This window comes from Lepisma saccharinum, chromosome 2 (genome assembly GCF_977018435.1).
Source record: "Lepisma saccharinum chromosome 2, izLepSacc3.1, whole genome shotgun sequence".
Taxonomy (NCBI): Eukaryota; Metazoa; Arthropoda; class Insecta; order Zygentoma; family Lepismatidae; genus Lepisma; species Lepisma saccharinum.
This window is the reverse complement of record NC_139230.1, coordinates 195,453,044-195,478,263: the sequence shown is the minus strand read 5'-3', so window position 1 is coordinate 195,478,263 and position 25,220 is coordinate 195,453,044. Positions and strand designations below refer to the sequence as shown.

General features: G+C 37.3%; 1 protein-coding gene across 1 annotated transcript in view; it reads left to right on the top strand.

Annotated features, from left to right (window-relative positions):
- LOC145983820 (uncharacterized) overlaps positions 1-25,220 on the top strand; it is a 66,523-nt gene that overhangs the window by 39,386 nt on the left and 1,917 nt on the right. Inside the window, exon 3 of the mRNA XM_083116865.1 lies at positions 18,113-18,260. Coding sequence (XP_082972991.1) covers positions 18,113-18,260 — 148 coding nt within the window. The remainder of the gene's footprint in view (positions 1-18,112; positions 18,261-25,220) is intronic.

Here is a 25,220-nt window from a genome sequence, read left to right as displayed (position 1 = left end):
TTTCCGTGTCTGACAATTTTTGGTATTGTTGTAAAAAAGGGTTATTTCATGTTCAGATGTTCTAATTTAATTGTCTGCATTCAGCGTTAGAAGCTCCATTTCATTTCTTTAGTATTTAGTGTAAATTGTCAAAGTGTGCTCCATTTCTTGTGTAACCGACCGCCCCGTCGCGCCATTTAATTTGTCAATACTTGACTGATGAGTCCTTTTTAATTGTGGAAAGCGTATTTTTTATTGCAAGGTCGTGGGCATGAAGTAGTATTATTTGTTGCATAGTGGTTTTTGATGTAATTTTTGCTCGCGCCGACGATTGATTTGTGTATTTCCGGCAGCTGGAGCCAATTAAGTTTTTGCATCCCTATGTAATTGTGTAGTTCTCATTGGACGAGAGAGGCTTAAGTGTATTACCCCCGTCCGAGAAACTTGTTAAATGTCGTGTTTACGACTGGATGCATACGTTCATTAGAACGAAAGATTTAACCACGCCGACCCAATTGTCTTAGTTAACCGCTTTCCGAGGGCTGGCATTTAAGTTAATTTAAAAGAGCACAGGAGCTGGCAGACAAATGCCCTAAATTCACATTAAGGTTTAAAACAAAAAGGGAATGATATGTTAATGAGATCCGTGATTTGTATCTATACTTCATATGTAAAAATACCTCATGTGTGTGAAAGAGAGAAGAGTGAATGTTGTGAGCGTTTGTGGAGGCTTTGTAAACAGTTGTTGATTGCAATATTTTTTTTGTTGTTACAATATATATTCACTTTTTACCGTTCGTCAGTGTTGTTATTTGACGTTTTTCAGGTATCGGATAATAATAATAATTCCCTTTATTACATTATTACATTACATACTGAATTTGCATTATCATATAATTTAGACAATTATCAACTATAAACAACAATCATACACAAATATGCAGCTATTCAATACATGTAATAAGGGGGGGAACCCCCGAAGTAAGCCCGGCTCCTCCCGCCTACATTCGAGGGTATGGTCTTATTGTCCTGGTTCCTAAAAATATACCAGGACGTCAGTTGCTCCGAATTTGACGGTTCCCCCGACTTTATTTCCTCTATTTATTACTATTTGCATTTTAAAATAGGTATAATAATAATAAATTGTAATGTTATACAGGGAATATATACATGATATAATTGATGTATACAATACTTTATGTGATATTATTTCTGTTCTGGAATCCAGAACAGATGACATGACATTACATTACATAACAATATTAATAATATTATTTTAACAACATCATGAAGAACATCCTCAATAACATTCTCGATAACGTTTCCCTGGCAGTGAGACAAGCATGCATAATATTGGAGTCGCAGAAGATTCCGTTCCGGCATTCCAGAGCGGTTTGATGTACAAGATTATTTTCCTCATCAAACCCACAGAACCCAACTCACAAGTCCAGAACCCCAGTCTGGCATACCAGAGCAGGGAGCCCAAAGAAAGGCCGCATCCTGCGCCCACACTGATTGCTGTTCATTAATTAGAAAGATGAGATAAAATTAAAATTTTGGAGTGTGATATTTGTATTTGTATTTGAATTCTTTCGGGTCGTTACCGCCGCGTGCACAACTGCTGATCTGGCACACGTCCATGCAAGAGTGCAGCGCCTGCATTCCAGGGAGGGGACAAGGGATCACGACGGACAAGGAGCAATGTCCGTGTGAAGAACGATGCTTTATTGTCGTTGCTTCTCTACATTATAAAATGGCATCCTATCACGCCCGTCTCACTACCAGGGGTCATAACTTTTTGTTTTATTACATTATTATTTAATTATTTAATCAATGTAACGGGAGTGATTAATGTTTATGAAACTAAAAATATCCCTTTATTACCTTCACCTGTTAAAATTATATATGTTTAAAGTACAAGAAATATAAACATTAATATATTACATAAGAAAAATAGAATATGTTTAACCATGCTAAGCGTACAACTTGTGTAAGTTAATTGAACGAAATGAACATATTAGATGTTGTTAAATTATAATCTTAAATTGTAATTCTAATCTCAGTCCCGAGTTCAACTCCCAGGGAGTCCACTGGCTTCCAGCGGTGATTCATTTATTTGATCTAATTTGATCAGATAAGCTTTCTTAAGTAAATTAAAAATCTCCAGAAGGGAAGCTCCCGGGATTTCAGTTTCTTGTTTTGGGATTATTTTTTTTAATTATTTTTTTTTAATTTGTTTCTTTAGCATTTTTTGGTCCTCCCTGGGGATCGAGCTGAGATCATTTACTTAACACTGCTGTTCCTCCTAACGCCGTTCCATCCGTCTCATGTACTTCCTGTGTCGCTCCCCAGGCGTGCGGGGTGGGCGGATTCTTCTTCTCTCGGCCGCCTCCTTCGTCCAGCGGCGACATCGCAGCAGCGACGCCCCCACGCACCCTCCGGCGACTCCTCTTCGGGGAGGGGCTCGGGGGGGGGGGCGCAGGGATTCCTCTCCTCGGATTCCCTCTTGGTGTTTCGGCGAGGGCTGGGCGGGGCAGGGGGGCAAAAGGTCGCCGGCGATTATCTCGCATGAATATCTTCAGCTCCGCATCGGACACCGTGTCTGCCAGAGCATTTAGTTTATCAAAATATGGACTCCTTAGCAGATTGTAGACGTCCGTGTGCGGAAGTTCCCGCCTCGCTGCGATGATAATTTCGTCCGAAGCTTGGCAGAAAAATACCTTGTGCTCTGGGGTGTCGATTTCCGTCGTGCAGGACCTGCAGAGATCGTTGTCTCGTCTCTCCGTTTTTAAAAGATGGGTGCCGTATGGGCCGTGGCCCGTGAGAAAATGGATCAAGCCCCTTGAGAACCCCTTGTTTTTATGCACCAAAGGCTCGTTCGTGTTCGGCATGAACTGGTAGTCTCTCCTACCCTTCTCGGAAGAGCTCCATTCCCTCTGCCAATCCTCTCTTACTCTATGCTTTATGTCACGGAATGTTGGGTAGAAGTTTCCTAGCATCTCGGTTATCTTTCTTTCGTTGCCCTTCCTGAAAAAGTAGGAAAGGGCCCGGAGCTTTATAATGTAATCCAACGGCAAGGTGCCCGTTACTGTGAGCAAGGCTTCGGTAGATGTTGTTCTGAACGCCCCGGTTAGCCTGAGCAGAACCTTTCTCTGCGACGATCTGAGTCTATGCACGTATGTCGATTTCCCCAGGGATGTCGATGCCCACGCAGATGCACCATACGATACTATCGAGTCATAAATGGAGACCAAGTACGTTTTCCAGGTTGAGGGTGGCAGATGGAATTTGTTGGAGGCTATCGTGGCCACCTTGTTCATTATTAGTTCTGCTTTAGAGGTAATGGTTTCGATGTGCCTCTTGAAAAGCAGCCCCTCGTAGAGAGTGACTCCGAGATATTTTACTTCCTTCACTCTTTTGATGGAATTATTATTTATTTTAATTGTAGGGTTTCTGTTAAAACTTAATTTTCCTTTTAGTAAAACAAAGTTGGTTTTATTCGCAGAAAGATCCAATTTGGCTTTGTTACACCATTGCGTCAATCTATTAAGAGCAGTAGAAGTGCGTGATTCAATCTCCCGTCTGGAATTTCCAGTTATCACCAGCAATAAGTCATCTGCATACGCAATACACTTGTGTACTACCTGTAGGCCCTTCATGACTTGGAGACATGGTTCGAAATTAGCATTCCACAAGTGTGGACCGAGGACCGTTCCCTGTGGGCACCCTTTAGATATAAGTTTGTTGATTTTTCCTTCTGGAAGAGATAAAAACACTCTCCTGTCGGTGAGGTAGTCAAGTAAGATAGTGTACAGTGTCCCAGGACAGTCCAAGTTCCGCAAAGTTTAGAAGAGGTGGTGCCACCAGAGGTTGTCGAAGGCCCCCGATATATCCGCCAGCACCGCCACTGCATATTTCTCGTCAACCAAGCCAATCGTGTTTAATAGATTGTTTATAGCGTCTTCGGTAGATCTGCCTTTCGTGAAGCCGAATTGAATGTCTGAGCTGTTTGTTAAAGCTGTGAATTCCAAAAGTCTTTTAGTCAGTAATTTTTCGAATATTTTTCCCAATATGTTGATAAGACAGATCGGTCTGTACGACTTGGGGTGCGTTTCCTCTTTTTTCCCGTCTTTTTTAATAATAATAAGTTCAGATTCCTTCCAAATTTTCGGAAATTCCTTAACAATGAGACATTGATTGTACAGAGATGTTAGGAAAGGGGCGATTGCCGGGGTTGCCATTTTAATGATTTCGGCAGGAATTTTGTCTGGACCCGGCGATTTTTTGCTTCTTGTGGCCGTGATTACAGTTATGACCTCCTCCACACTGAAGGGAAGGAGGGGTCTGTTGTTTTTTTCTTTATAATTGCTTCTGATGTATTTATGGGTGTCGTTATCTTCATTTACGAGTAGTATAAAAGTATATACTACTGGGACGAGAAATGATGAACCCCCCTCAGGCAGATTTGACTACACTTAAAACTTGCTCAACATGTCCATATGAGCTTTTTGCTCAAGTGTGGTACTCCGTCTAATCCAAGATTTTTGTAAAAATGCCCTCGGGAAGTTCCTGTGAAATGATGAGCCCCTTCAGATTGATTTGTCCACACTTACAAAAGGCACTTCTGTCAGATTGTTGTCCATAAGCTTGTTAAAAATATGCCCCTCTTGATATTTTTTTTGCCCACACCTAAAACTAAGCTCTTGCATTATGTTATGCAACAAATTATGATGCAAGAGTTTTTGCATTGTGCAACAAATTATGATGCAAGAATTTTTGCATTGTGCAACAAATTATGATGCAAGAGCTTTTTGTATTACATATCAGTTAGTATTGTGAGAGTAGCTGAGGAGTACAGATGTGTTGTTGCAGTGCTCCTCTTATTTAAAAAAAAAAAAACACAAAAATATAGCAGATTTGTATAAATTGAATTATAGGTTTGTTTGATTCAATATATAGAATTTTCTAATATATTGAACAAAGGGTTTATATTTGCCCTAGTTTGTTATACAAGATCAATACATGACACATGGTATTAGGTCAATGCCTTTCCATGCACATCACGACATGCCTGTGCAGACATGCAATTGTGAAAGGTCAGTGCTTCAGTGGATCAATACTTATTCTATCTTTGTGCATGTAGGCTATCCTGTACAACCTGTCATAGGTTTATTAAGTATAGAGTTTTGATTTGAACCCCAAGAAATTTTATATAAATACCAAAGCCAAAAATATTAACACACATACACACACACACACACACACTAAGTATACAAAGCACACTGCTGAACCCCACTGATATTTTTTATTAAGCATAGAATTTTGATTTGAACCCCAAGAAATTTTATATAATAAACAACAAAAATGCCAAATCAAAAATATTGTAATCAATGCAATAAAAATATATCCAGCCCCAATTGGGCTAAGCACCAAAAAAATTGTAATCCAGACAAATGCAGAACTCCCACAAAAATATGCCCTAAATGCCATAGAAAATATAGCATGGAATACTTCACATATAAACATAAAGGTACTTGCTCTGCACAGTCATCAATATTGCCAAACAAAATTGATTGGAAATATTTGTGTGATTGCCCTGTATAACTTAGATTGCAAGGCCAATTTTTGTATTTTTTTAGACCAGGAGCTGGATCCTGTGCACCAGAAACAGGCCATAAGATGTTTATCCACTAATTATGTGAGCATCATGGAGCACACAATATACTTTACAATTTTAATCACAGAGGATGATGAAAAATACAGTGTTGTTCCCTTATTGCCCAAGCTGTGCTGCAAGTGCAACAACAAAATTAAATCATGTCTATTACCCAGACATGACAAATTATGAGAAATACATGCACCCTATAGATCCCAAAGATGAGTGGGTTATCACAGACAAGCTGGATGGATCTCACATATGCCTTGTGTATCAGGAGGGATCACCCACTGTGCTGTGCAGCAGGAACACATACAATGTGCAAAGCAATTTCTGTGGCCTGGAGGGCTATGCACAGAGCATTCACCCTGTAATGCAGAAACTGTTCAAAATTATTGATACAGATTTGGATGATACAATTGTTGTACATGGAGAAGTGATAGGGCCCAAGATCCAGAGCAACATATCTTACATACTTGATGGATCACAGGTTTATGTCTATGATATCTACAATGTAACAACAGGAATGTTTTTTAGGCCCTGCATGAGAATTCTTGATATGTTGAGAGAGGCTGGGTTCGAGAATACAATTGAGGGCAGAATAGTGCATTTAACTGATGATTTCTGGGCAAACATAGAATCTGAGAAATCAATATTGTTTCCCCACCTGGATCAGATAGAGGGATTTGTGTTTTGTCACAACACAGATTCTCCTGAAATTTCAAACGGCAAATTCAAGTATAGCATATTCAAATACAAAACCCAGTGGTACAAGAACAGGACACTGTCTGGAACACCTGCAAAAATAACAAAGGAGCACTGCAGCAGGTTTTTGGGAAAATATGACATAGTACAGCACCTAAAGAATACAGATGAAATTGTTAGAAACAAGTTTGTAGAAGATCTGCTGTTAAAATCCCTAAGAGATTACATGGATGAGTGCAACATAGATTCAAGCCAGGTTGCAGCTTTGAACAGTTACATGAATACATTCTTCAAACTGCTTGCTGACAACAAGTGTCTTGTTAAGAATCAGGAGAAGAAAATTCTGAAGCAATGGACAATTGCTCAGATACAGAACCCATATGTTGATTAGTGCTTGTTGTTATGTTTCTAAAATTAAAAAAATCAGAACAATCATATACAAGAATATTAAGACACTCTGTACAGTTGTATGCAGGGTAAGAATATATAGGATACAGTAAAATATTTATTATAGAACAAGCAGCTGCTTAATATATTTTCTGAGTCAAACCCCTGCATGTCTTTAATCAATATGCACTTAAGTTAAAAGGCATAGGATCAATTTATTAATTGAAAAGTATTGATGTTCTCTGAATAGGATTGTATTCTCTCTGATATTTATGCATGTTGTCTTATATTCAAATATTGTACAGTGCCTATATGCCTGTACAGTTTTAAGCAGGCATATGCCTTACAGTTTTAAGCAGTCATATGCTTATACAAGTGTAAAATATAATATTAAAAAAATTATAAGAATATATAGAATTGTATGTGCCTAACATCTAAAAGATTCCCTATAGTTTCTGAAATAATCAAACAAAAATTATTTTTCAAAAATGTGTATAATAGCCTAGGGTTCAAATCTCAAACCCACATGCATTAAATAGAATTATGTTTTTTTTGAAAAAATTATAGAGGCATAAAACATAGAGAATTGTATACTCATAACATCTGAAAAGATTCCAGGTTTCTATCACCTATTCTGAGATAATCAAACAAAACATGTATAACAGCCAGGAGGGTTCAAATCTCAAACCCCCGTGCCTGTCACATCATTATTCAAATATATGAATAGAATTATGTTTTTTTTTGAAAAAATATAGAGGCATAAAACACAGAGAATTGTATACTCATAACATCTGAAAAGATTCCAGGTTTATATCACTTATAATTTCTGAGATAATCAAACAAAACATGTATAACAGCCAGGAGGGTTCAAATCTTAAACCCCCGTACCTGTACAAGCATAAGTGCAACTGAACATACACAGGTACATATTCATAGGGATTCTTGCAATTGTACTCAGCCACATCTGCTTCTGACCCATATCCTGTGAATACACAACAATTGTACAGGCTCAAGATTATATGTGCCAGAAGCTTTGCTTGTACAGGTACAAGCATAAGTGTCTGTACATATACAGGCATATTTTCATAGGGCTTCTCACAACTGTACAGGCTATACATTCTCTGTGGCCCTACAGTCTTGTGCATTATTCTGTTTAAGAGCTTCTCACAACTATACGGGATATATATTCTCTGTGGCCCTACAGTCTTGTGCATTATTCTGTTTAAGAGCTTCTCACAACTATACGCGATATATATTCTCTGTGGCCCTACAGTTTTGTGCCTTGTTCTGTCTGGGATTCTCACAACTGTACAGGCTATACAAATTCTCTGTGGCCCTACAGTTTTGTGCCTTGTTCTATCTAAGAGCTTCTTACAACTGTACAGGATATATATTCTCTGTGGACCTACAGTTTTGTGCCTTGTTCTGTCTGGGATTATTACAACTGTACAGGCTATACATTTTCTGTGGCCCTACAGTTTTGTGCCTTGTTCTATCTAAGAGCTTGTTACAACTGTACAAGCTATACAAATTCTCTGTGGACCTACAGTTTTGTGCCTTGTTCTGTCTAAGGGATTCTTACAACTGTACGGGATATACATTCTCTGTGGCCCTACAGTTTTGTGCCTTGTTCTGTCTAAGGGATTCTTACAACTGTACAAGCTATACAAATTCTCTGTGGCCCTACAGTTTTGTGCTTTGTTCTATCTATAAGCTTCTCACAATTGTACAGGATATACATTCTCTGTGGCCCTACAGTTTTGTGCCTTGTTCTGTCTAAGGGATTCTTACAACTGTACAAGCTATACAAATTCTCTGTGGCCATACAGTTTTGTGCCTTGTTCTATCTAAGAGCTTCTCACAACTGTACAGGCTATGCAAATTCTCTGTGGCCCTACAGTTTTGTGCCTTGTTCTGTCTAAGAGCTTCTCACAATTGTACAGGATATACATTCTCTGTGGGCCTACAGTTTTGTGCCTTGTTCTGTCTAAGAGCTTCTCACAATTGTACAGGATATACATTCTCTGTGGCCCTACAGTTTTGTGCCTTAATTGATTCTGGGCCGCTTATACTTATGGGTGTGATCCAGCATAGGATACAGAACAACATACTTAAATTTTTAAAAAAATCAATAATTTTGTTTCTCTGATATCTCTGAAACTATTGATGCTAGAGACATGGGGCTTGGTGATTTCTCATATGCATGCCAAAATGCAACTTTTTGATCTCTACAATTTTTCAAAAAAATCTTGTTGTTTTCTAGATCCTGAATAACTTGCCTATTTTTCAAGATAGAGTCATGAAAGTTGTGTATTTCAACTCTGCATGATGTTTAGAAGTTTTGTGAAAAAATCGATAATTTTTTTGATTTTTGTGATTTCTCAAAAACTACAAGTGCTGGAGACCTGGAATTTTTTCAGGTTGATTCTGTGCATGATTCTCTATGTTTTAGGTCTCTATAATTTTTTTGATAGATGCAATATTTAAGCTGCAAATGTCCAATTTATGTGTGTTCTATAAATAGAATTTTATGAAAAGTGCAGTATTAACAGTATTTTGAGAACTATGCATTCTGGGCCACTCCAGCAAGGAGATATCAACTTGTGGTGCCTTACTGAACAACATACTCAAATTTTGAAAAAAATCAATAATTTTGTTTCTTTGATATCTCTGAAACTATTGATGCTAGAGACATGGGGCTTGGTGATTTTTCATGTGCATGCTAAAATGCAACTTTTTGATCTCTATATTTTTTCAAAAAATCTTGTTGTTCTCTAGATCCTGAATAACTTGCCTATTTTTCAAGATAGAGTCATGGGAGTTGTGTATTTCAACTCTGTATTATGTTTAGAAGTTTTTTGAAAAAATCGATAATTTTTTGATTTTGTGATTTCTCAAAAACTACAAGTGCTGGAGACCTGGAATCTTTTCAGGTGGATTCTGTGCATGATTCTCTATGTTTTAGGTCTCTACAATTTTTTTGATAGATGCAATATTTAGGCTGCAAATCCAGTTTTTAAGAATTGCATGTTGAATTTTTACATATGTTATGTCTGGAAATGCAAGTGATACTGCTTACAGCCTGTCTATTCATTGCTTGTACAAGTTTAAACATGACTACTGTACTTATATGTTTTCAAGAAACATAGGATTTTGTATCTCCGAAACGTTTCAACGTTGTTTTCGCAGCGAAAACAACGTTGAGAAACGTTTGAGAAACGTTTGAGAAATCACAAAATCAAAAAATTATCGATTTTTCAAAAAACTTCTAAACATAATACAGAGTTGAAATACACAACTCCCATGACTCTATCTTGAAAAATAGGCAAGTTATTCAGGATCTAGAGAACAACAAGATTTTTTGAAAAAATTATAGAGATCAAAAAGTTGCATTTTAGCATGCACATGAAAAATCACCAAGCCCCATGTCTCTAGCATCAATAGTTTCAGAGATATCAAAGAAACAAAATTATTGATTTTTTTCAAAATTTGAGTATGTTGTTCAGTAAGGCACCACAAGTTGATATCTCCTTGCTGGAGTGGCCCAGAATGCATAGTTCTCAAAATACTGTTCATACTGGACTTTTCATAAAATTCTATTTATAGAACACACATAAATTGGACATTTGCAGCTTAAATATTGCATCTATCAAAAAAATTATAGAGACCTAAAACATAGAGAATCATGCACAGAATCCACCTGAAAAAAATCCAGGTCTCCAGCACTTGTAGTTTTTGAGAAATCACAAAAATCAAAAAATTATCGATTTTTTCACAAAACTTCTAAACATCATGCAGAGTTGAAATACACAACTTTCATGACTCTATCTTGAAAAATAGGCAAGTTATTCAGGATCTAGAGAACATCAAGATTTTTGAAAAATTGTAGAGATCAAAAAGTTGCATTTTGGCATGCATATGAGAAATCACCAAGCCCCATGTCTCTAGCATCAATAGTTTCAGAGATATCAGAGAAACAAAATTATTGATTTTTTTCAAAATTTAAGTATGTTGTTCTGTATCCTATGCTGGATCACACCCATAAGTATAAGTGGAATCAATTAAGGCACAAAACTGTAGGGCCACAGAGAATGTATATCCTGTACAATTGTGAGAAGCTCTTAGACAGAATAAGGCACAAAACTGTAGGGCCACAGAGAATGTATATCCTGTACAATTGTGAGAAGCTCTTAGACAGAACAAGGCACAAAACTGTAGGGCCACAGAGAATTTGCATAGCCTGTACAGTTGTGAGAAGCTCTTAGATAGAACAAGGCACAAAACTGTATGGCCACAGAGAATTTGTATAGTGATTGTGATTTGGTGTTTTAAGTCCACTTTATGCACAGTAAGGCTAATCGGGACTGGACCTACAGTTTAAAGTGGGATCCGAACCACTTGTGCCTCCACCGGGTATCGAACCCGGGACCCCTCGATTACAAGGCAATGACGCTACCACTGCGCCATGTGGAAGGCCCTGAGAGAATTTGTATAGCTTGTACAGTTGTAAGAATCCCTTAGACAGAACAAGGCACAAAACTGTAGGGCCACAGAGAATGTATATCCTGTACAGTTGTAAGAAGCTCTTAGATAGAACAAGGCACAAAACTGTAGGGCCACAGAGAATGTATATCCTGTACAATTGTGAGAAGCTTATAGATAGAACAAAGCACAAAACTGTAGGGCCACAGAGAATTTGTATAGCTTGTACAGTTGTAAGAATCCCTTAGACAGAACAAGGCACAAAACTGTAGGGCCACAGAGAATGTATATCCCGTACAGTTGTAAGAATCCCTTAGACAGAACAAGGCATAAAACTGTAGGTCCACAGAGAATTTGTATAGCTTGTACAGTTGTAACAAGCTCTTAGATAGAACAAGGCACAAAACTGTAGGGCCACAGAAAATGTATAGCCTGTACAGTTGTAATAATCCCAGACAGAACAAGGCACAAAACTGTAGGTCCACAGAGAATATATATCCTGTACAGTTGTAAGAAGCTCTTAGATAGAACAAGGCACAAACTGTAGGGCCACAGAGAATTTGTATAGCCTGTACAGTTGTGAGAATCCCAGACAGAACAAGGCACAAAACTGTAGGGCCACAGAGAATATATATCGCGTATAGTTGTGAGAAGCTCTTAAACAGAATAATGCACAAGACTGTAGGGCCACAGAGAATATATATCCCGTATAGTTGTGAGAAGCTCTTAAACAGAATAATGCACAAGACTGTAGGGCCACAGAGAATGTATAGCCTGTACAGTTGTGAGAAGCCCTATGAAAATATGCCTGTATATGTACAGACACTTATGCTTGTACCTGTACAAGCAAAGCTTCTGGCACATATAATCTTGAGCCTGTACAATTGTTGTGTATTCACAGGATATGGGTCAGAAGCAGATGTGGCTGAGTACAATTGCAAGAATCCCTATGAATATGTACCTGTGTATGTTCAGTTGCACTTATGCTTGTACAGGTACGGGGGTTTAAGATTTGAACCCTCCTGGCTGTTATACATGTTTTGTTTGATTATCTCAGAAATTATAAGTGATATAAACCTGGAATCTTTTCAGATGTTATGAGTATACAATTCTCTGTGTTTTATGCCTCTATATTTTTTCAAAAAAACATAATTCTATTCATATATTTGAATAATGATGTGACAGGCACGGGGGTTTGAGATTTGAACCCTCCTGGCTGTTATACATGTTTTGTTTGATTATCTCAGAATAGGTGATAGAAACCTGGAATCTTTTCAGATGTTATGAGTATACAATTCTCTATGTTTTATGCCTCTATAATTTTTTCAAAAAAAACATAATTCTATTTAATGCATGTGGGTTTGAGATTTGAACCCTAGGCTATTATACACATTTTTGAAAAATAATTTTTGTTTGATTATTTCAGAAACTATAGGGAATCTTTTAGATGTTAGGCACATACAATTCTATATATTCTTATAATTTTTTTAATATTATATTTTACACTTGTATAAGCATATGACTGCTTAAAACTGTAAGGCATATGCCTGCTTAAAACTGTACAGGCATATAGGCACTGTACAATATTTGAATATAAGACAACATGCATAAATATCAGAGAGAATACAATCCTATTCAGAGAACATCAATACTTTTCAATTAATAAATTGATCCTATGCCTTTTAACTTAAGTGCATATTGATTAAAGACATGCAGGGGTTTGACTCAGAAAATATATTAAGCAGCTGCTTGTTCTATAATAAATATTTTACTGTATCCTATATATTCTTACCCTGCATACAACTGTACAGAGTGTCTTAATATTCTTGTATATGATTGTTCTGATTTTTTTAATTTTAGAAACATAACAACAAGCACTAATCAACATATGGGTTCTGTATCTGAGCAATTGTCCATTGCTTCAGAATTTTCTTCTCCTGATTCTTAACAAGACACTTGTTGTCAGCAAGCAGTTTGAAGAATGTATTCATGTAACTGTTCAAAGCTGCAACCTGGCTTGAATCTATGTTGCACTCATCCATGTAATCTCTTAGGGATTTTAACAGCAGATCTTCTACAAACTTGTTTCTAACAATTTCATCTGTATTCTTTAGGTGCTGTACTATGTCATATTTTCCCAAAAACCTGCTGCAGTGCTCCTTTGTTATTTTTGCAGGTGTTCCAGACAGTGTCCTGTTCTTGTACCACTGGGTTTTGTATTTGAATATGCTATACTTGAATTTGCCGTTTGAAATTTCAGGAGAATCTGTGTTGTGACAAAACACAAATCCCTCTATCTGATCCAGGTGGGGAAACAATATTGATTTCTCAGATTCTATGTTTGCCCAGAAATCATCAGTTAAATGCACTATTCTGCCCTCAATTGTATTCTCGAACCCAGCCTCTCTCAACATATCAAGAATTCTCATGTAGGGCCTAAAAAACATTCCTGTTGTTACATTGTAGATATCATAGACATAAACCTGTGATCCATCAAGTATGTAAGATATGTTGCTCTGGATCTTGGGCCCTATCACTTCTCCATGTACAACAATTGTATCATCCAAATCTGTATCAATAATTTTGAACAGTTTCTGCATTACAGGGTGAATGCTCTGTGCATAGCCCTCCAGGCCACAGAAATTGCTTTGCACATTGTATGTGTTCCTGCTGCACAGCACAGTGGGTGATCCCTCCTGATACACAAGGCATATGTGAGATCCATCCAGCTTGTCTGTGATAACCCACTCATCTTTGGGATCTATAGGGTGCATGTATTTCTCATAATTTGTCATGTCTGGGTAATAGACATGATTTAATTTTGTTGTTGCACTTGCAGCACAGCTTGGGCAATAAGGGAACAACACTGTATTTTTCATCATCCTCTGTGATTAAAATTGTAAAGTATATTGTGTGCTCCATGATGCTCACATAATTAGTGGATAAACATCTTATGGCCTGTTTCTGGTGCACAGGATCCAGCTCCTGGTCTAAAAAAATACAAAATTTGGCCTTGCAATCTAAGTTATACAGGGCAATCACACAAATATTTCCAATCAATTTTGTTTGGCAATATTGATGACTGTGCAGAGCAAGTACCTTTATGTTTATATGTGAAGTATTCCATGCTATATTTTCTATGGCATTTAGGGCATATTTTTGTGGGAGTTCTGCATTTGTCTGGATTACAATTTTTTTGGTGCTTAGCCCAATTTGGGCTGGATATATTTTTATTGCATTGATTACAATATTTTTGATTTGGCATTTTTGTTGTTTATTATATAAAATTTCTTGGGGTTCAAATCAAAATTCTATGCTTAATAAAAAATATCAGTTGGGTTCAGCAATGTGCTTTGTATACTTAGTGTGTGTGTGTGTGTGTGTATGTGTGTTAATATTTTTGGCTTTGGTATTTATATAAAATTTCTTGGGGTTCAAATCAAAACTCTATACTTAATAAACCTATGACAGGTTGTACAGGATAGCCTACATGCACAAAGATAGAATAAGTATTGATCCACTGAAGCACTGACCTTTCACAATTGCATGTCTGCACAGGCATGTCGTGATGTGCATGGAAAGGCATTGACCTAATACCATGTGTCATGTATTGATCTTGTATAACAAACTAGGGCAAATATAAACCCTTTGTTCAATATATTAGAAAATTCTATATATTGAATCAAACAAACCTATAATTCAATTTATACAAATCTGCTATATTTTTGTGTTGTTTTTTTTTTAAATAAGAGGAGCACTGCAACAACACATCTGTACTCCTCAGCCACTCTCACAATACTAACTGATATGTAATACAAAAAGCTCTTGCATCATAATTTGTTGCACAATGCAAAAATTCTTGCATCATAATTTGTTGCACAATGCAAAAACTCTTGCATCATAATTTGTTGCATAACATAATGCAAGAGCTTAGTTTTAGGTGTGGGCAAAAAAAATATCAAGAGGGGCATATTTTTAACAAGCTTATGGACAACAATCTGACAGAAGTGCCTTTTGTAAGTGTGGACAAATCAATCTGAAGGGGCTCATCATTTCACAGGAACTTCCCGAGGGCATTTTTACAAAAATCTTGGATTAGACGGAGTACCACACTTGAGCAAAAAGCTCATATGGGCATGTTGAGCAAGTTTTAAGTGTAGCCAAATCTGCCTGAGGGGGGTTCATCATTTCTCGTCCCAGTAGTATATACTTTTATACTACTTTTACGTTATCATCGGGAAGTAGAGTGTTAAGTAGCAATTCCGCTGTGTCTTGCAGGTCCTTGGTGTAGGTGCCGTCCTCTTTCTGCAGAGTTGTAAAACCAGTTCCAATCTTTATCTTGTCCATTGCAACCCTATAGGGGAGACCCCATTTGTCATTTTTTAATTTTGATTCGACAAAGCGTTTCCAGCTATTGGTTTTAAAGTTCTTCAGCTCGGCTTCGTATCTGCTCTTGGCCCTCCTGTAGAGATCTAAGTTTATTACCCTCAGAGCGTGTATTCGCGTCCTCTGGTACAGCTTACGCGCTTTCTTCATGACTTGCTTTAGGTTTTTAAGTTTTTTGGGCCAGAGCTTACCAGATTGTCTCCCGCTGGACGATAATTTCGGGGTTGATTGATCTATTGCATTTTTTAGTTCTTCTGTCACGTATTTTGCCCATTCATGCACGGTCTTCGTAAAGTCCACCTGCGGTGGGAGATTTATTGCTTGCATAAGAAGCCTATGATTAGTTTTTTTTCCAGTCGTACGTATTTTCGGCATTGCTTGTGGGTTCGTTGATGTCGGTTAATAAACAGAAGGTGATTATGTTATGGTCACTCGTGGTTTCCATGTCGAAGACCTTCCACTCTCGCACTTTTCCTGAGAGTTTGTTGTTTGATAAAGTGATGTCTATGTTGCTGGACGCCCCCGCTCTTCCCCTGTACGTTGGCGGATTTCCAGGAGCATTTTCGACAAAGAGGTTGTGGCTCGCAATAAAATCTTCCATCAACTCTCCGTTAGGATCCGTTGTGTCGCCGTGCCACCAAGGGGAGGAAGAGTTCGCATCCGCAGTTATCAGTAATTTGTGGATGTTGTAGGCATCGCATGCTTCCCCAATCTTGTCAAGAAAAATTTCGAGGTTAGTGCTGAATTGACAATAACTATTTATAAGGATGAACGTAAAGTTTTCTAGGGAGAGTTGTACACAATTAATGTGCGAGTTCGAAAATTGAGCTATTTTGGTTGGAATGATGTTCTTGTTCATTAAAATTATAGCAGCTTGTGGTTTCTCGCTGTCATGTAATACTTTTATTCCTGACGGTACGTATGGTATTTTACTATTAATAGTATACGGTTCTTGAATGGACAGAATATCAATTTTATTTATATTTGCGAATTCAAATATTTCCTGGGTAGCTAGTTTTGCACCATTGAGGTTGGCCTGTAAGACTCTTATTTGGCCGTTCATGGATGCCTGACGATCTGGTAACATTGCGGCCATTCTTTATGGTGGATAAACGCAACGCAGGTACCGGATATTATGCTATTAGTGTGTTATGATTGTTCGAATCTACATATCAAAGGTAAACAAAGCAGTGTAACATTTCAAGGTATTTATCCCCGCCTCGCAATAGTATGACAATAAACGACCGTCTCAGTACCGAACTTGAAAACTGGACCGTGAGTCACGACCGGATTCCCGTACACATAACGACGTTTGGCCCCGTGCCGGGGTATGATTGACACGTCATTTCGGGGACCGGGAGTGCACTCGTTACAACGTGGCACCAGGCAGACTGATGCAGAAGAGTCCCGAAAAAGGTATCTAACGGCCGAAGCATGTACTACAACGGACCTGCCCACCAGAGAACGATTCGGGTTTCTTTTGGGTCCCCCTACGTATAAGTACTTATTGACAATTCTGAAAAGTTACTGATTTGTGTTCAGCATTTCGCGACTTTTAAACGGCCCTTATACTACAAATTCAGTTAAGATTTAGGATGACAATATGGATAGACAGAAAGAGAGAGAAATAAATAAGAAGTTGGCATGAACGGTATAGAAACCCTGCAGATCCAAGATTGAGGTAAAATTTCATTCCATCGCCACGTTTCTTCTTATCTAGTTGGGATGGAGCTGGGGAGTAGTACACGACTGAGGGAAGAAGTCACCCTTGATCCCCCTGGTATCCTCAGTGGCATATTCCTATGATCACCAGCTACCATTATTTATGATGCCATTGTGACCAACAATTTAAATAATTATCGCAAGTTTAGTATCCAATTAATTGAATTACGATTTTTCATTACAGGTGTATATTTTATTGCATATTATATGTAATAATATATGTATAATAAGATAATTTATTCAAATAATTTGCTAACTACTTAAAAGGATATGTATATTTATAAAATAATCTTGCAATAGTATGTAAATTGCCTATCACCGTGTTCATTCACTTTGTTCTGCAAAATGCCAGGTTCAAGTATTAAATCAAAAGCATCTATAATATCCAGCTCAACATAAGCACAATTTTATTCCTTAGAAATATATAGAATGTAGAAAAAATAACGAAATTGGCCATGTTATCTTTGCAATCGATTGTGTAAAGTGATTTTTTTAAAAAAACATTGCCTAGTTAGATTTTAACTTCTGCAATGAATATGATAAAGTAAATGCAATTTATTTGTTGTCGACAGTTATTTGAAGACATTCAGTGAGTGTAGAAAGAAATAAACATAATACATAATGTTACAAAACAAACACAAATTTCCTATTTCATTTCCGAACTTGGCAACTATTTGAAATTGCTTTCATCACCTAGCTAATCATTGACACGTTCTAGCTAAAAACAAAGTTAATGTGAATGGATTTCGTTTATTATTATTTCATTGTTCTACAGAATATATTGTTTTCTTGCAGTTCGTGCTGAAGGTTGCTTTGTAGACGACGGCGACGAAAGGCTCTTGAATGGAAAGTCAAACTTTAAACCAAATATTACTAACACAATTGACCTCTGTAAAGATTTCTGTAAAAAGTACAATTACAAGGTCTTTGGAGTAGAGTACGGGTAAGATATAAGATATAAGATATAACATTGTCGGACCTTGTGGCCGAGTGGTAAGCACATCGCGCTGCAACGCCAGGGGTCCCGGGTTCAAATCCCGCTCGGGCTTGGTTGTTTGTGAATGTCCATTCATCAATTTCATCATTTCATCACTCATCCCCATCTTTGCAAATTAGCCAAGAGGCACAAAACGCGAAGTAAAATAAACTAAATCAATCAATCAATCAAGTACATCATTGTACTAAAAAGAAACGATATACAGGGTGATTCAAAAGTCCCTTAACACCCCGTATAAAATATAAAGGAGTCAGGCTGGGTACAAATGGTCATGGTAGAAATAGGTTAGGTCTATGGGGAACCATATTGGTGTGTTCCAAGAGAACGTCCGCTATATTGAATTCAACTCAAAATTTTTAAATGGGGGAGTGATATGATATTCCAATCAGGCTAGAATTCCACAAGAAATGCAATGGTGAAGGTTTTTCCAACCTATCTTTAATCAGGAAAAAGTTATGACAATATCTGACACTTACAAAACCTGCTCAATATGTTGTCCTTTTTCCTGAATGCATACTCGTAGGCGTCTCTCCCACGCACGCAGATTATTTTGCAACGTAGCAGGTGTGATAGCGTTGCAAGCAACAACTATGCGTTCTCGCAGATCATCAATATGACGGATTTTCACTGCATATACCATTACTTTCACATGTCCCCCACACAGGTAAAAGTCCGATGGCGTTAGGTCCGGGGAACGTGAAGGCCATTCAACAGGCCTCTGTCTGCCAATCCATCGTCCGGGAAATCGAGCATGAAGAAACTCTCTGACAATGTTGCCATATGGTGGTGGTCACAGATTAGAAATAGGTTATACAGATGGCACTCTTCCTATACCTGCCGTGGAAATTGTTTGTCGTCTGCTAGCGTGATTCCTCTGCCTGTCGTCGCAGCGCTAAGATCACCGAAAGCGTGATGTCACATGCTTTCGTCATGCCGTTACCATGGCAACGCACTGCATGCTCGGCATAGGCGTGCGCAGACCCTCTGATGGGGGGGGGGGGCAAAAGCATTGAAAGTTCAGTCAGGAAAAGGAAAACCTCATTTTATGTCACTGTTTTAGTTATATTACATTGATGGGTATATATGTGTGTGTGTGTGTACACACACACACACACACACACACACACACACACACACACACATATATATATATATATACATATATATATATACACACACATACATATATATATATATATATATATATATATATATATATATATATATAACATATCATTTAAATACATTACATAATCAATTCATCCTCCCCATAACAATGAACAGCAAAAATGATATAAATTGTCTCTGAAACGTGCACACTCCTTTTCCTCCAAACCAAACTGTTATAACAGCACCTGGCTAAAGTACTTATTTGTTCTTACTTCTCTCTGGTAATTTACAATAGATTAGAGAAAACATATTGCGATCGAAGCGAGCAAGAAAATTTTTCGATCCAAATTTTTGAAAATTAAAAACAGTATTGATTTAATAGGGCACAAAAACTCATGGGATGCCATGGCATTCCTTTCTACATTTTTTCTCATTCATATCGTTTGGCTGGTAGCGTCATTGCCTTGTAATCAAGGGGTCCCGGGTTCGATACCCGGTGGAGGCACATAGTGGTTCTGATCCCACTTTAAAAACTGTAGGTCCAGTCCCAATTAGCCTTACTGTGCATAAAATGGACATAAAACACCAAATCAATCAATCAATCAATATTGTTTGGCGCCCAGGGACAACTCCCGCCGCCCCGTAGCTACTGGTATGAACTTGACAAAACTGTAAGAAAAGCATATATTGCGAGCGAAGTGAGCAAGAAAATTTTACGAAATGTATTTTTATATGTATATAACTTGAAGTCGAAGGGGCAATTGCCTCTCTGTGCCCTCTCCAGTGCTCCTTGCCGTCTGGAAGAAATAATGCAAGAAAGACGTGAAAACTAATTCATTTTGAGTATCCTCTTGTCCTGCTACTCTCAGATTCTACTAGTCTTGCTTTCTTTTACTTCAATGTTCGCCCCCCCCCCCCTAGAATTGATTTCCGTCCAAGATTGGGAAAATGCAATGCCTCTCTGCTCCCTTGTAGTTGCGCCACTGCATCCCCTTCCCCCGTAGTTGCTTTGAACTTTCATCGGCTTGAAAATACTTCATTGTCTCCTGTAATATCGTTTAATACTCGTAACAGCGATAAGATTCCTCTACACTAAATTTCTAGGTGAAAGTATAATAATGTAGGGGCATGGAATTTTTGGAATGGGGGACAAGGATGGCAACACCTCCCCCTTCGAAAACGAATGTGAACCTAAAATTATATATTTCACACGTATAATTTGATTTCAGTCATAGCAATTTACATTAATTATTATATAATGGGGGGCGCAGGAATGCGATAATTTCACATACAACCTTGGTAAGGGTTGCCATATTTATCTTTTTGCCAATACAGGGCACACTGAACGGGTACATAAAAACCAGTTACACTAACACACAGGTGATATACTATTTCATACATTTAAATTCACATTACATATTACATTGAAATAATATATAATTTTCCACCGGAACAAAAAGAAATTGTACAATAAAGGATATTTGACAACCCTATCCAAGAGTATGCATTTCATAGTTTTGAATTTTTGTATGTGTATCTTCATAACACATGGTAGAAAAATAAAACTAACTAACTCTCTAGCCTTCTTATACCCGAAGGTTCATGGCTGCAGCAACACAGGCCTTCCATCTGTCCTGAGCAAGATCTATATACTCTTTTCCATCCCTACAGATTTCCTTTAGGTCCATCTCAACGTTATCCCTCCATCTTCGTCTTGGCCTTCCTACAGGTCTCTTACCATCAGGTTTCCCAAGAATTCTGTAAACTCTTCTTTCCTCTCCCATTCCTGCCTCATGGTCTGCCCACCTAAGTCTTCTTGATTTAATTATTATAATAATATCTGGACATGAATACAAATTATGTAGTTCTAAATTATGTAACCTTCTCCACTCACCTGTCTCCTCATCCCTATTAGGTCCAAAGATTTTCCTAAGGATCTTATTTTCAAAGACTCTCAATTTCTTTTCCTCTTTCAATGTAAGGGACCAAGTTTCGCATCCATATAATACTACAGGCAAAATTACTGTTTTGTATATTTTAACTTTTAGTTTCTTAGATATTAAACGAGAAGACAAAAGTTTATGAAGAGAGAAGTAACATGCATTTCCTGAATTAAGCCTACTTTTTATTTCCTTTTTAATATCATTTTCATTTGTTAGTATTACTCATAAGTACTTGAATTTCGAAACTGGTTCAAACGAGTTGTTATCAGTAATTAGATTTTGAATATTTTTAACACTTGGTTTCGGCCTGTAAGCATATATTTAGTTTTCTTCTTGCTAACTTCCAAACTTATCTCTTTAGCTGCTTTGAAAAATATTTTAGCATTATTCTTAAGTGTATTTATATCATCCCCTAATAAGTCTACATCATCTGCATATGCTAGCAACTGAGTCACACCGTTTAATTTTAGTCTTTCGTTAGTTTCTTTTACATTCGTAACAGCATATTCCAAGGCAAAATTAAAGAGCAATGGAGATAATGCATCTCCTTGTTTTAACCCATCATGATTTGTAAATTTGTCAGACACATTAATACCCACACAAATTTTACTTTCTGTTTCACTGGTGCATACGTTTATCATACTAACAAGCTTCTTAGGTATTCCAACTTGACTAATATTTTATATATAATTTATCTCTGTTAACCGAATCATATGCTTTTTCGAAATCACTGAATAAGCTGATGGACACTTTGGTTATATTCCCACTTTTTCTCAAGTGTCTGTCTGATGAGAAAAAAATTATCTGTAGTTGATCTGTTACGTTTAAATCCACATTGATAATCACCTATAATTTCATTAGCATATGGGGTTAGTCTTGTTAAAAGAATGTTAGATAATATTTTATATGTTGTTGAGAGTAGAGAAATTCCACGGTAATTATTGCAGTTCATTTTATCACCTTTCTTAAACACAGGAACAATTATGAATTCTTTCCACTGTTGGGTAGAAAAATAAAACCTACAACAAACTGTACAGACTATACAAGTATGTTTTCAGAACTGTACTGTAAAATAAAACATTTCAGGCTCCATTGCATTACGTTAGTAACAGAATGCAATTTCTGATCATATTAGTTGCAAAAACTAGCAGAATCTATCATGAAAAAATTACAGGCTTCAACAGGTGGGTTTCATGTGATGTCAGGATTTGCACAGCCACCATGTTCATGGCCAATTTTGTGTCATGTGCAAAAAAAAATAGTGAACTTCTGTTTGAACAACATTATATATAATGAATAATAATTACTATAATGGCAGAAAAGTGCATTGAATTCAGGATTCAAAAATGTGAATATTGCACGAAGTACATCATAAATAAGGTTCAAATCTCCAGCCCACTTGCTTGGTGCTCAATCCTGTTGAAAAACTCCGGAAAAGTACCATCCTCCGTAAGTAAGGATGGGAAAACTTTTTCACGTAACAACTCCAAGTAGCCCTCAACATTTAAGGTTCCGTCAATGAAAAATGGACCAATCATTCGCGTTCCGCAAGTTCCGAACGATTGATAGTTGACTATGACTAACACCACGTTGCGGCGTGTGCTACGGTCATAGGCGTAGTTAGGTAGGGGCTAGGGGGTGCTAAGCCCCCCAGAACAAGCCATTAGACCCGACCAACGCATGTGACATATTCATAAAATAATTAAGGAAAGAGAAGCTGCACAGAAATTAGGTAACTCTCATGAAACTTTCATGTGTTACTCTTGTGGTGTGGCAGTCACAGATATGGAAAGAATTTCAAGTTATGTCCTGATGTAGAATATAATAAAAGTTGAAGTGCATGTAACTTTTTACGGGGACCACATATTCCGAACAAGATTTCAAAGAAAATATATCACTGTTATTCCTTTTGATCTTCCACCTTGGATAGCTAGGCAAAGATTGTTACATTCAAACAATAGCGGCGTTGAATTACATAAATGAAGCCTTTGAACAATGAATTCCTACAATTGTTTTTTTTTCGAACATAAAAAAGAGAAGATATCATTGTAGAGACTTGAGTAGAATAGCAGTTAATAGGGAAATGGCGTCAGTTCAAAGAAGTGAATTTAGTTTCTGTTGATTTGTATTGCATGGAACATTTAAAGACGTACGTCTAAATGTCGCGTGAATGTATCGCGACCCTGAAGAAGCGATTCAATCATGCGTAATTGTTTTATTAAATGGTGATGATCACTAGAGTTATGTAGCGAAATCACTCTTTTCCAAGTCTTTCGTGTACGTTGCACCAATGTGTATGTAGATGAGCCGGTTGATTGGTTGAAATTGATGAATGGACACTCACAAACATCCATGCACAGGCCGAGATTCGAACCCTGGTATCGTAGCGCGATGTGCTAACCACTCCGCCACGGGACAGATTTGGCGGGATTATTTGGATTTTCCATTGCTCGAAGGTGGTGCAGTTGAACGTTGCGTTCAACTCTCTTCTGGTGACGGATGAATCTTGTGGATCACTTCTAGGGATGCTTGGAATCGCAGGTATCTCTTGGAGTCTCAGGATAGATTCATTCTTCTGGAGCTTGTTGTTTCAAATAACCCACAGAAAGATTATCGTGGAAGGATACATGCTTAGGCTGGTTAAGCAGCAAGAAATCTTAATCATCTTTTCGAGATTGGAAATTATCGGCAATCATTCTTTGATGTTGTGCTCATATATTTGTGAAATTAAGGCACAGATGAAAGAATGATCTAATAGAGAGTTTATTAATAGTAAAAGTCAGGTGTCGAGCAAACAAGCTTAGACTATTGAATTTCAGAAAGAAATTTAAAGAATGCATAGGCAAAGTGACGATCACATAAAAGAACCTGCTTTTAAAGTCAAAATCGGTTTTCTTTTGAAGTCACCTGGCCAGGGTTATAAAAAAGTTATTTGGTCGACGATCGTCATTTAAAAGCCTAGTTTTCAGGATAATTGAATAATATCTCGGGTATAGATAGCAACTTTTTGTGCCCTTCATGCCATCATTTATTAGTGCATATTCTTTGTTTTTATATTTTGTTTAATTCATCCCTTGTTTGCAGGCACTTATGTTAATTCTTTTAATAAAAAAATGAATTTAAGCCTACATAGAAATAGCGCACCTTTCGCGATAATTCAGCAACTTGCAAGGTTTTCAATTTTGTAATAGTCCGTAATTCTTCGTTTCCTTAATTCACTTCTTCAATAGACAATTTCTTCAGATCCGAAAGCGCCTTAATACTTAGTGTTACAGTTTAGTGTATTTAATTTTAGAGTCGCATATGTATCTACATATAAAAATACACATTATTTCGTTAAACATTTTTTTTATACCTTGCTGCTCATTAGAGGTTGGCAAAACTTATACGTTACTGTTCATTCTTATTTGCTTTACGATTTGCCAATAGGCGGTACTGGACTACAATCTGGATCAACGGAACTTAGAATGGCGTTGATTTCTGTTAGATTAGATCTTAAGCAATTAACATCCAATTATAAGCATGCATAGTATATTGGTAAAAAGAAGATCTGCATGCGAGGTTAAAATGAATGGAAACTAATTACAACCTACTAAATAGTATTCTATTCTGGGGAGCTCTTTGCAAACAACTATAAGATTTTTAACATTAATAGTGATTGACATAATTCTGAGATCAATGATTTTTATTTTTTTGGCAAACCAACTAAGTTCATTCCCTCTCATAAATTCATAAATCGAACCCTGGTTAGGTGTTCATTTTCAGATGACGTAGATGTATTACATACCTACGGAAAACTGCCAGTGTCTTCGGCTAGAGCTGCAATGAGAAGTATAAAAACATGGCTAAGGTC